Raw genomic sequence first — 13123 nt, 5'->3', positions numbered from 1 at the left:
TACTCCATAACTCGTGGACAGAAAAATACTGACGTAGTATTTCATGAGAGAAGTTGATGTTTTGTTGTCTATGGAGTCTGAGATTTTTTTAGAGCTAGCCCCTAGCGGCGCTCCGTGGTATTGCACTTTAAAGCACTTCCCCATTGGCTTCACTTTTCTGTTTTTTTACAGACATATTGATATGATATTGTTTGTTTGCAGAAATACAACTACAAGAAACTTGTATTGCATTATATTTTTATTATTCAAGTTCCACATATTAGGTTGTGTTTTGTCTTTATTTGTAGTTATTAATTATACAGTTCATGGCTTAAATACCTTATTTTTTTTTAATATATATATATATATGACTTTTACTCCATATAATTAATATTAGCATCAGCCACGAAAAATCCACATCAGTTGTGCTCCAATAATTTAACGTAAGCATGTAAACAAAATCTTAAATCCACAGAAATTACATTAAAACAGCTGATTGATGATACAAAGCTTTTCTGCTTCCACCATTCAAAAAAAGAGAGTCTTCATTTGCTGAGTTTATTTCATGAAGCAAAACACATAAAACATACTGAATATGACAAAGCAAGTAATTGTCTGTGTGACCCTGTGGAGTTTTAGTATCTATGTATTTTGTGAAAAGTCTCCGATCTGATCACAAGTGACTGTATTTGAGATGAACGGCAGCTCGTTGATTTTACTGGCTGGAGCCCGCTGCGTCAAACATCTTCTTGCGGCCCTCCATGCCCGACATGGCTTCCACATTCTTCCTCCAGTCGCTCTTCTCCTGCAGCAGGCACACACACAATATGAGATATAGATTTTATTTTAAGTCTTTAACAGTGCAATGGTTCACTGACTTGGAGTAAGGAGAATGTTTCCTCTGTCATTCTCACTCCTCATTCTCACTCCTCACCCAATTCTCCGGATTTTACCCGGAAGTCATATCTGAAAACGGCTACAAGTGTAACTATATATTTTGTTTGCTTTTTTTCTACACTCACCTTCTCTGTGTCCTCCTTCTTGACCGATTTGAGGTTGGCTCTCAGATCCAGAGAGACCTTGTGTTTTGAGCCCAGCAGGGAGCGCAGGATGGCGTCAGCAGAAACCCTCACTCTCCGGAGGCTGGGTCTCTTAAACTTCCCTCGCAGGTCCAGCACCTTGATGTTCAGGTCTTTGATCTGCGGAGGAAGGGAAGAGTGACGGCCTGGTCACACACTAATGCCGACGTTTGGCAAAACAACCTTTTTGCATCTTGTCCACATGCAAACAGCGTTTTAAGTCTCTAATACAGCTGTATCCGCATGTACATGTAAAACAGAACATTTGGGAAACCATGACGTCGTAGCTCACTTTGCTATGTCCACTGTTTGTTTGTGTAATGAGCTTGAATCAGAGACAACAACAATGGCAGCTATGTACCGATTTCTCTACATTTGGTTAGCATTGCTTGGCCTAATTATGTGTTTGTAGCTAAATTTAGCATTACTGCTCCACATTACCGGCATTCGCAGGCATCTGCCCAATATTACCTGGACCACAGTCCTCTTCTCTGGTGTTTGATGGTGTAGAGTTTAGACTTTATCGCCACCTACTGGCCTGGCACGCTTGTTTGAACATTTGTAATCGTTTTTGTGTTCTCTTCTGCATGTTGATATTTTGTAAAACGAAGGTTGTGTAAACGGACTGCTGCAGTTAGTTAGAGTCACTCTAAAACTGAATTTTCTGCTTATGATACTTGTTGGAATATAACTCTGCAGCTTCTAGACATTGTTTATCGGAGCTTTCTCTTGTTTCAGTCTTTCTTAACTCAAACTCTTTTACCTCTCTGCTGTTGTGCATGACTTTGGCTTCAATGTCGTACCGCTCCTCGTCCACCACGTCTATTTGGGAGTGCAGCTCTTCACATAATGTCTGAATAGAACACAGCAGGGATCAGATGTTATTTCTCCTGAGAAAACTTTATTAGTGACAGAATTTTTTTAGTTGTTAAATAGGAAATTCTACCTCCAGCTCTGTCAAGGACAAGTAACTGATCTGCATCGGGGGAGCTTTCTCCTCCAGGTACTTTGACTTCTCTTCCTCTTTCTCCTCCATCTCCTGCTCCAGGTCCTCCTTCGCCCTGGCCACCATCATGCTCTGAAACATCGCACACATTCAAGATCTAAATCCAACACTTCTGATTTTCTGTTAATCAGACTCTGGTCGTCTCTGTGCAAACGTGACTGAGGACTCACCTTCAGCATGAGCTTGCGTGAGGCTGAGATTTTAGATTTCCTCTGCAAAAAGGAGGATTTTATTTTTAGTCTGACATTTTGTTGACCCAGAGATAATCTTGACATTAATGCTGGTATCAAAGTATTAGATGTCTTAGTCAGCAGTGTCTTTGAAGACTTACCTCTGGTCTGTGGGTCGAGAATAAAGACGGAACGTGATAGACACAGAAACAAGGCGTTAGCAAAAAAAGAAACTTCTATCTAATCATTGTTGTCTTTAATTATGTGTTTCCATAGATACATCTGGTGATTGAAACTGATACTCGTGTGTAAATGGAAAGAATAACAGACACTGGACACTTACACTTTCTCAGGCATCTTGACTATTTGAATTCCCCCTGAAGACAAAAATAAAACATTTTTGTGTTTGAAGCGCTCGACAGTCGGGCCCATTTGGGTCCGGAGCCCCAATGGGCCTTTACCATGGTTTCCACTTTCACTCCGCTACACACACATTCCATTACACAGCCAGTCGTATACTGTTACCAGGAAGAAAATTTGCAGTATATTTATAGACGTGAATTGATATTTTAAGGATTTTTTTTAATCTAGGATTGATTGTTGATGGGCGGATGAAATGATGGACGTGACCCTTTCCCATGTGTTGTTTTTGTTTATCGGTCATTGTTACATCCTCCTCATGGAGCCTGCTGGACACAATCAGCCAGTCACCTCCCGGTGTTGATGGTTCAAACCCCTGCCAGAGAGCCGAGTGGTGGCAGACGGGGAGACGCATGCAAGGCCCCCAACATGGCAGCTACTCTCGATAGATAACGTTTCCCACCTTCACCCCCACTTCTCCACTCGATAAAGACAGATATAGGCAGACTCCCCCAATTCTCGGAACAGAGCTGACCTGACTACTGTTTTTAAAGCACTTCTGACTTTTCCAAGAAACCGACCCCTTGATCAAAATTAGAAAGAGGAAAAAGGAAAATATCTACATAGATTTGGGCGATATTGACAATATAAGCTACGATATAAGTTTGCCGCAACTTATTCAACCTATTCAACACTTATTCTAACCTTTTCTTGAGTTTATCATTATTGACTTAATCTATTATTGAACCTTTTGCCATTTATTTTTCTCTTGATTTATTTATTTGACAAATTCAGCCTTAATTTTACAATTAGTGATTACTGTTCTCTTTGGTTATTTAATCAATGATTATTTTAGTTACTACATCGCGATATTAAACAACGATACAACATTTTACCCATTTTTTCCCATCCATTATTCTGCAGTTAAATTACTTGAGATCATGTGATATTCAATCCAGACAGCAGGGATTTAAAGCCAGTCATAGTTGTAGACATGAGATCAACTTTTTAAATGTTTAAATTAATTGGCAAAAAACTATATTGACAATTGATAAGTAGTAAAAGTAAAACATAATTTGTAGATTAATGAGAAAGTGAATTAGTTGCAGCTAATTTCTTGTCTTTGATTTCAACATGTTTGTTGTCTTATCATCAAATTGATCAAAGACAAAAATAAAAGCACACACACTTGATTATAAAAGTACACACTCTTAACAACTTCATATCTTAGAGGTAATAACTAGAGTTTGATCGATGTAGTGCCGCAGAGACACTTGGTCTTACCTTCTTGTGATGATGCTGCAGACTGACACAAAGTGATGGAGAAAAGAGCACGGCTGAATATTTATCCCACTTGTCCCCCGTCTTTCCCTTTGTCCCTCCTCTCAATCACAAGGAGACTGAAATAGAAACGACACACACACACACACACACACACACACACACACACACACACACACACACACACACACACACACACACACACACACACACACACACACCATGGGAGAGGGTGGTCTCAGGATTACGGTGATTGTGATGCTCGTGTTGTGTTGACAAATCATTGCTTTCTGCGTCTTTATCATAATGTGCGTGAACTTTTATTGGTGCCAGGTTCGGGATAAACTTCTATCTCGTCAGCCATCACTTCATTGGTTTTCAGGCAGTTGTTAATCTGTTTTTCATCTTTTACATGGCAGAACTATTTAAAGCTCTCGGTAGGATCATCTCAACCGTTTGTTCTTGCCAACACGCCCCCCCGCTGTGTTTACAGAAAGTTCAAGTGAAAGCCCTCTTTGTTTTTCCTCAAAGTCGAAGCAAACTTCAAGCAGCCAAAGCCAAACGGCCTGTCCTGTCACTGTGGATGATTTTCTGAGATTTTCTTTGGCTACTGAGAGAAATATTGGAGATGTGCTCCGTCCCCCCCGTCCCCCCCTGAGACTGCAGGGCCCCATTGCTCTGATTAGGATAATAGCTGTAGACAATGCTAAGCCATGGTTTTAAGGCAGGAATGCAGTTTCCAGTGCACATTTGGCCACGGCCGTGCAACTAAACATAGACAAAGTGCAGCAACATGTGATGCTGCCACTCTCTGAATACGTACACACGCTTCATATCGGCCTTCATTAGCGCTTCTCGTGAACCTATGTCCATCATACAAGGTCAATACGTCCCTGAATTAATCCACGAAATCACCTGATGTTTGTGTTAAAGATTTACTTGTGTTTGTCGAGCGCTTTCAAAGTCGGTCACATGCTGTACACGGTAAACTTTGTAATGACACAGCAAGTTTGATCGACGTAATCAAAGCAGGCGCCCGACCGATTTGCGTAGACTGTTTATCAAGATGGACGACATGTCTCCACTTCCTCTCACTTAATATCCCAGATGCTAACGCAACCATCTTGCACATTTGGAGCCTGGGTCTGTGCAGTACAGTCTCCATTGGTACGTTGTGCCCGTCGGTGGATGCTGCAGCGCCTCCTGCTGACAGAGGACGCAGTGTCAGCCTCATGAGACTAAGAGACGCACTTCTGAACTGCTAAACCTGCTGCTATTTAGTACAGTTTCATATTTACAGTTTGTCACTTCCATGGGAAATACAGACCAACAGTCTCTGCAGTGAAATAAATCTGTGGATAAGATTGTTTTTTACACTGTCTGCAACCGTATCACCTCATTATTCTTTTATAGGTATAAGTTAAATGGTAGAAATTTGCAGTAAAAGTTCTCTTGCTGAGTCAGGACTTTAAACTCCCTCATATACTGATTTAATTCATGACGCTGAGATCCAGGCTGTTGGCTCAAGGCAGCTGATTGTAATTCCACTGTATATATGGCAGCAGGATTAACACCAGGGTTTGCTGGACTGTCTCTATAGAAACTAACTCGTACATACAGATGCCTGGGGATTATAAAGCAGTTTGCAGTGAGGCGTACCTTATATGTGAGAGTTTGCTGGAGAATTTAAAATGCGTACGTCAGTTGAATCATGTTGGGGTGTAATGATGATGACAGAGACCTATGAACCCTATGAAGTAGATGGTCTGACTAGATTTAGCAACTTCTGACTGCAAACCTTTGCATTAATGAAGTGCAGAACAAGTTCGAACTGATTCCAGGTTTGTAAAATGTTAGTATTTACATCAAATGTCATATATATAATCTAATTAATGAGCTAATTTGCTTTAAAACTGATTTTCCGTGTGAACACACTGTAGGTAAAGAACAATACAAACTTTATTCTTACAGCACAGTCATCCCACCCTGAGCAGATTGTCTCGGATGGATTTTGGTGTCTCTTGCTGCCTTATTTGGATATTAAGTTTTTATTTTAAAAGAAACTGCTGGAGCTATAATGCTGCAGCTAATACAACAGCTGACATATTATATGTAGTGCCACACAGTAGATATTCTAATATAATGTAGTATGAAGTGCTTATTGGAGGTAACTGTGTGTTACTATGGGGAGCTGAGGCAGGGCAACATTTGAAGCTTATATGAGATCAGACACACAGGCCTCTTTATTGCCCTCTGGTGGGTAAAAGGCTCAAAGGCTCTAACACTCATCTGCCCTTGGTGGGTTGATATTGATGCCAGGATATTTAATGAAAACATTATGCCATTATTTGAGGATGTCTGCAAGGTCGGAGATGAAAAATTATTTTCGTTCCACTTATTTAAAATCCAACAACTTGGAAGCTCTGGAACAGCAGATCTGAGGTCTTGAGTGTAATACCCAGGTTCAGTCAGATTGCTTTGATATTTAAAATGTTATCTAATCTGAGAACTTTGGGATTAATTAAAAGTAAAACATTGAAAGTATTGAACCTTATATTCTTGAATTCCGCAAATATTCCTTCTTTTTCTTTTGAAACATCTCAAAACATTAATGCAATTAAAATGCATCTCACATCGTTATCTAGTTCAGTGGTTCCCAAGCTTTTCCTTGTCAGGGCCCCCAGATAGCTTTAGCTTCTGCCTGGGGGCCCCTTTTGAAAACCCACTGACAAATGTAATAATACAACTTCATATGTTCATTAATACAAGATTTACATTTGTATGTCAAAACTTTAATCATTCCTTTAGATTTCTGTTTTCTATTATAAGTATTTAGAGGAACTGCTGCTGCTTGAATCTATAATCTTGATTGAAACCTGCCACAAGGTGGAGCACTGCTCTTATCATGACAAAGAAGTAAAACATAATCCAGCCATAATCACAATGTAATCATTGACACTGTAACTATTACAAATGTAATCTGGGCTGATTATGTTGCTGTACCCTCATCATGTAATCCTCTTTTACATGTAATCCATTACTACCGCTGGTGGACTAATACTTTTCAACTCTGCATAGATCTCAGACTTTGTTTTGATGTTGATGAGACTCATGTTGCCCTCGGTGCCAAATCAAACAGCTGCCCCCTCCTCCTCCTCCTCCTCCTCCTCCTCCAACACCACCACCACCGCAGCTGCCTGGTACTCCGGTCAGCCTGCCAACTCCTCGGCTCAGGCGGAGACGGGGCAGAGTACTGCAACTCCCTTGTTCACCACAACAGCTGGCATTTTGCTCTGTGTGATGATGATGATGATGGTGATTAGATAAAAATAACAAACAGGCCCAACACCACATGAATGCACACAAACTGATTTCATCCCCTCAGATCAACAACAAGAGCAATTGTGTTAAGGAGGCCATCACAGGGAATTAGAGCAGAGCCTTGTTGTTGTGTTTGTTTCCAGATATTTATTTTGTGCCTCAGAAACAATGCATATTATAAGACAGTATCTACATTATTTGACATGTAAGGCAGTAAGGAGGGAACAGATATGTTTTATCTGTGAGTGAAGCAAGACGCGAGGCTGCTGGTCCATTGGTTGATCCTGAAACGTGTCTGTTCCCACTCACAGACACAAACTCTTTCAGATATTAGTCAAACTCAGTAATTGTTCAGTTCTGTTACAGGGTTTCCAAGGCATCTTGAAAAGTCCACTATACTGTCTCATTTTGAAGGCTCCTTCAAAAGTGTCCTTCCATCCCAGAGAAACAAAAGCTCGGGGTATGACAGACCATTTTTTAAGATGTAATGGTGCCGGCTCCTTCGTGGGTCATGTAGACCACGTCCATTGAAGTGTGTGTGTGTGGCCCCTATGGAGACCTACTGAGAAAACGTAGCATTTCGAAGGTTATTCTCTACGAGGCTACTTCACCTCATCTTCAATCATAGGGAAGCTAAAGTAATTCTGGGACACGGATATTTTCTCTTATCTGATGAACTTGTAAATCTTAACTTGACATGGGCCTTAAATTTCATTCACTAAGGTTTTAACAGGGTCTTGAAACGATCCTAAAATGTTAAACTTGTTGAAACCTGCAGGAACTCTGTGTTAATACAATGTAAGTGTCTCTTTATGACCATTTTCTATTCTAAGATGGAGCAGGGTTAATATTTAAGACTCAGTGTAAATAAACAGAATATGCACATCCAAACCGAGTTAGATTTCAGTCTGTTTCTTTTTTTTAACCTACTAAATTAGACTCTGTTCTATAGCAACACACAGTAAAGAGCTGGTGAACAAACAGCTTCGTATTGGCTTTTGTGCCTCTGTTGTTCTTTCTGTAGCTAGAGTGAAAGTGCAGAGTGAAATAAAGACAGACAGGACCGAAGGATCCTGGAAGCGATGATATGGAAACACACCACACGTTGGTGCCCTGTGAGCCCAGGCTTCAGGCTTCACTGGGAGTGAGCCAGAGCTCCTGCACCCTGACCGAAGCCGAAGCCCTTGGGTCCAAAGTTCTTCGCGTAGCAACCTGTGAATGAAAAGACGGGGAATGAGAAACACTGTGGATAATAACACAGTCTGGCATCTCAATTAAACACTACTGAGAACATAGATAAAGTTCTACTCAGTGGTAAATCTCAGTTTGGAGAGAATCACAAGGTTTGTGTTGATGCCTGTTGGCTGATTGTAACCCCTGATTGGTGCAACATGCAACTTCACCACTAGATGTCACTAAATCCTACACACTGAACCTTTAAGTAATTGAGAGCAACTGTCTCTGCAAAAACTGAGGCAATGGAAAACTGAAGTTAAAGTCATATCTTGATTTTCTTTAAAGGATCATACGAGTAAAAAAAAGAGTTCTGCATAAGTGTAAAAAACTGCAGATTGTACAATTGTGTTTAATGGGGAATTAGATTTTTAGATTTCTATATAATTTTATACATATATAAATATCATGGCCTAGTGGTAACATTTAATTTTTCTTACCAAACGTAACTGTCCAAAACCCAAAGATTTTAATTTGACTGTCGCATATGACAAAGAAAATCCATCACACATCCATCCAGATTTGTCTTTTTAGATGAGACATGAATAACCTCTCATCAAGATAATTGCCAATTAATTTTCTGCCCATCATCCAGGCTAATTGAATGATCCACCAATCTCTTCAGCTCTAGTTGCTCCACACAGACCTTTACAGTAGACCTCCCCGTCTCGATCAGCGACGGTCGTGGACTCCAGCCCTTTGCCACACTTGGCACAGCGAAAGCATCCTTTATGCCAGGACTGAGCAGAGAGCAAATGATTAGATTCAGGTAGAAAATACACAGAGAACGATCAAATCCTCCTCGTCGTGAGAAGGAAAGATTATCAGATGATTCTTACGTTTCCTCCTCCGATAACCTTCTCCGCTGCGTACACTGTTTTGCCACATCGAGGACACACGTCTGAGCCGCCTGCTTTCGAGGCAAACTTGGAGGTGTTGGGGTTGTTTGTCGGGCGGAAAGCAGTTTGTCTGGCCACAGAAATCAGAGCTTTTAATGAACGGAAACAGAACAGCTGCAAAACATCAGCTTCATTACATTTAAGAGGCAAAATCATTGTTTCATTCCTCATTTGAAACAAGAGCCCGACCAATAAATTGAATGTCCAATAATATCACCCTTTATTATAGGTGTCTATAATGTGTATAATGATGTTTACTTTCTTAATTCAAGTTCTATTGTCCTTATTTAGTAATATTTGTTTTTATTTATAGTTATTTATAATAAAGTTTATGGTTAAACTGTAAAATTTTCAAGCCTCAATTACATTTCTTCATCATAAGAGTTTGATAATATGTTAGGAAACATTGCTATTAAAAAAAATAAGTATAATTTGCCATGGTATCATACATTTTTTACTCCTTAATGTCGGCATCAGCTCCATTTCAATAATTTCCCAAATTGGGATCAATAAAGTACATTAATCTATAAATCCATATCGATCGGGCTCTATATGAAACTTTTTATCCAGCACCTGTAGAAGCTTTTTTCTTTTCGATAAATATATTAAAAAGTTACAGTTCTCTGTTGTTAACACTAATTGGGAGAAGTGATGTTTTGCTCACTCTTCAGGTTTGATTCCAAGTCCCTCTCCTGTGTCCATGCTCAGCGTGCCGGCTCCACCTCCGAAGCCGTAGCCCTTTGGCCCATATTTCTTGCCGTAGCACGACTTGCAGTAGATCTCGTCCACATGTACAGCCACTGTGGTGCTGTCCAAGTTCTTCTTACAGACCACTTCACACAAAGAGAAAGGGGGGGGAAAGCACAGTTTATATGTGTAAATCTATGATTATCCCTTCCCACACTTGAGCCCACGAGTTTCCACCGTGCAGCAAAGAAAAAGCAATCCATGACTTAATTCCACAGATGTTTCGCTGTGTCTTCACCACAAACTATGCATGACATCTTTAAAGAGGAAAAATGGCATAACCACTATGTGCTGTGCCTCGGATTAATGCTTGTGCAGTGCTGGAGAGGGAGGGAGCACTTCTACCTTCCTCTGCCATATAAGGACGACCAAGCCTCTGTCACATGCTTCGGTGGATCCAAATAAGGTCAAAGATGTGTGAGTGAAAACCTGTGGATGCTCACTTTCCTTCCCGCGTGCCAAATACCCTGCATTCCTTCCTGCCACCTCTTGTGATTCCACAGTGGTGAAGAGGAAGCGGTGGACAAACAAAGCGGATTGTACCTGCGAACCGAAGATACTTACTGCACAGAAAACAGGATTTGTGCCAGCTCTTGCCCTCGCACTGCACTTCCTCAGCGAAGTAGACGGTTTTCTGGCAGCAGCCGCACTTGCTTCCTCCTCCGAAAGGCATTTCTGTGAGAAAGGGAGGAGAGCACGGCTTGTGTACATTCTCTCAGTCACTGTGTATAGAGTTGCTCGGCAGACTGAGGCCATCTGCGGCACTCGAGGCTACACACAACAATTCCTATAAAAGGAGAAGCATCCGTTTGCTATGATGCGGAGCTCCTTTCGTCCCTGCAGCCTGCTGGCATCACCTGAACCCAACTATTCAAACCTGATTGTAAAATGCAAAGTACCAGTGTAGCTTAGATATAACTGAACTACTTCAAACAGGGAAAATGACATAATCCGTTGATTTAAAATTTGCAGTTTAAGACAGTTAATGTTTTTATATGGAGATGAAGTCATGTAGCTCAGCCGGCAGCTGTCATCCACATATATATTCATTAATATACTACTTTGCTTTGGATAAACAGGAAATTCCCTGCATTTTATTTTGTAATCGAACAATTCTGACCTCGGACAAACCAACAGGCTCCAGACAGATCTGACGAGTTTTATTATGCTTTTTTAAAACAATCCTTTAAAAACAGTGGTAAGTAAAATGTTTTTTAAGGACTAATATGGTGATAAAAAGTTAAAGGTTGTATTTTTCTATACAAAACTCTTGTTAGCAGAGCAGAGGCACCTTTTCAATGGTTGTTTCCTGTCTGATCACCTTCCTGTTGATGCTTGGAACAAAGTTTGCAGCCTGTGCTCCAAGACAATAACAGGATATATTCCAACTTCAAGGTCATTCTTTTTTCAAATGAGCTCATTAAGTGAACATATAAACACACACACTTCAGATCAGATCCTGTGGCTGTATGATATTTGTGTCTCTATGATAAGTTGTTCTGGATCCTTACAAATGTAAACTGGACTCTTACCTGAAGTGAGGCGAAAGTCTGCGGGTTCCTCTCTGTGGCCGTTGAGTGATAACGAGAGACGAGACACTTGTGTGATGACGAGAAGTGAGAGAGGCAGAGTGGTCACGCACAGGCTGCACTGAGGGAGGAGCCGGGGCCACGGAGTCAGACGGAGGGAGTGAGATGTGGGAAGGAAAAGGAGGAGAAAGTTGGTGAGAGGAGTCACTGATGGGGGGGGGGGAATTAACTTGAACTTTTAACAACTTCCTCCTCTGTCAAAGTAACTGCTGTTTATATTTAAGTCTGAATGTTTTTGTAGCAGGAGGTTTTCTGATTCGGCCAAGTACGACTGCTCTGGAATATATCGAGGAAACTGTTCAGCTCAGATTGACACTTGCCGCAGCCGCAGTCTGTTCTAGAAACCACAAGGCAACTTTCTCTTTCTATAGCAGCATAGGGAATTATTAGAAAATCAAGATTTATTGCCAGATGCAGTTTAATATGCAAGGAGAAATTGGGGGCTGTCTCACCTAGGTGCCCCCGAGACCTTGTTGCATATTAAACCGCATCTGTCCATCTCAATAAATGGCCCAAAAATATCTTTAAAATAATATTAATAAAATGCAAGGAGAAAGTAACAGCTGTGGATTTGAAATATGAATGCTTTGTAATTTATTAACCCCCATATGCACCCGGGTGATCACTTAGATCTGTGTGTGAAGCTCTGCTGGTTATTTTCCTCTTAAGTAGCGTTTGATAATTTTTCTCTCATTTCATCTTTAATTGAATGTGTCTACATCGACATTACCAGTTTATATACTGTACAATTTTTTTTTTAAATCAAAAGGCGTCTTATTTCAGAGGAGGAACTAACTCTGCAAATTCATATATTTTTAAACTCTTTAATCAATGTCTTTCATATTGAAAATGGACCAAATGGCTTCGTGCAAAGTCATGAGTTCGGTTGGAGTAATGAACCCAGAGGATTCAACTCTGAATTCAGCTCTAGCTGTTATTTCACTCAGGAGTTGGTGGAGATCAAATCAAAGCAGAGTAAATATTGGACTTAAATCCATCAAGTGGCCAGAAACTGAATTTTAATGTTGCGTGTCGGCTCCGTCCAACTCACCGTATCAAGTTCAAAGGTGAAAAAATGTCAACATTATGTTTAACTTTTGTTTGTGCTGCGCCCGTGTGGCCAAAAGCATCACTTAAGGTTTTCATTTGCAGTCTCTGACCCACAGCTCCTCCATCGACAGGCCCCCCCGGTGAGGGTTTTTCCTACTTGAAGCTTGTTGCTTCAGGGATTTCTCTTTTCCTTTTTTTTTTCTATCCGTCTGGTTTTTAGCAAGTTAAACACATGATCTGTTGGAATTGAGGTCAGATGACTGATTTGGCAAGTCAGGAGTATTTCACCGTTTGGCACCAGAAACCCTCCTCGTCCTGCTGTGTTGTGTTAAATTTGTGTGACTATGTTGAAAAGAGAACCACAATTCCTACAGTTCTCACCAAATATGGTTGTAAACGACCTCGAACA

General features: G+C 40.7%; 2 protein-coding genes across 2 annotated transcripts; both read right to left on the bottom strand.

Annotated features, from left to right (window-relative positions):
* Positions 1-382: 382 nt before the first annotated feature.
* Positions 383-3973, bottom strand: LOC118104478 (troponin I, slow skeletal muscle). The gene is made up of 8 exons (XM_035151379.2): positions 3879-3973; positions 2578-2611; positions 2396-2402; positions 2235-2276; positions 2005-2136; positions 1822-1911; positions 1002-1178; positions 383-784 (listed from the first exon to the last, which is right to left on the bottom strand). The coding sequence occupies exons 2-8, from the start codon at positions 2589-2591 to the stop codon at positions 695-697; spliced, it is 552 nt and encodes a 183-aa protein (XP_035007270.1). The 5' UTR covers positions 2592-2611; positions 3879-3973; the 3' UTR covers positions 383-694.
* Positions 3974-7323: 3350 nt separating this feature from the next.
* On the bottom strand, positions 7324-11751 carry csrp1b (cysteine and glycine-rich protein 1b). The gene is made up of 6 exons (XM_035151378.2): positions 11608-11751; positions 10640-10750; positions 9993-10161; positions 9269-9398; positions 9076-9169; positions 7324-8408 (listed from the first exon to the last, which is right to left on the bottom strand). The coding sequence occupies exons 2-6, from the start codon at positions 10746-10748 to the stop codon at positions 8332-8334; spliced, it is 579 nt and encodes a 192-aa protein (XP_035007269.1). The 5' UTR covers positions 10749-10750; positions 11608-11751; the 3' UTR covers positions 7324-8331.
* Positions 11752-13123: the final 1372 nt, after the last annotated feature.

The sequence above is a fragment of the Hippoglossus stenolepis genome, chromosome 3 (assembly GCF_022539355.2).
Source record: "Hippoglossus stenolepis isolate QCI-W04-F060 chromosome 3, HSTE1.2, whole genome shotgun sequence".
In the NCBI taxonomy this organism is placed as follows: domain Eukaryota; kingdom Metazoa; phylum Chordata; class Actinopteri; order Pleuronectiformes; family Pleuronectidae; genus Hippoglossus; species Hippoglossus stenolepis.
The sequence above is the reverse complement of the archived record's forward strand: the minus strand, read 5'-3'. Positions and strand labels throughout refer to the sequence as shown.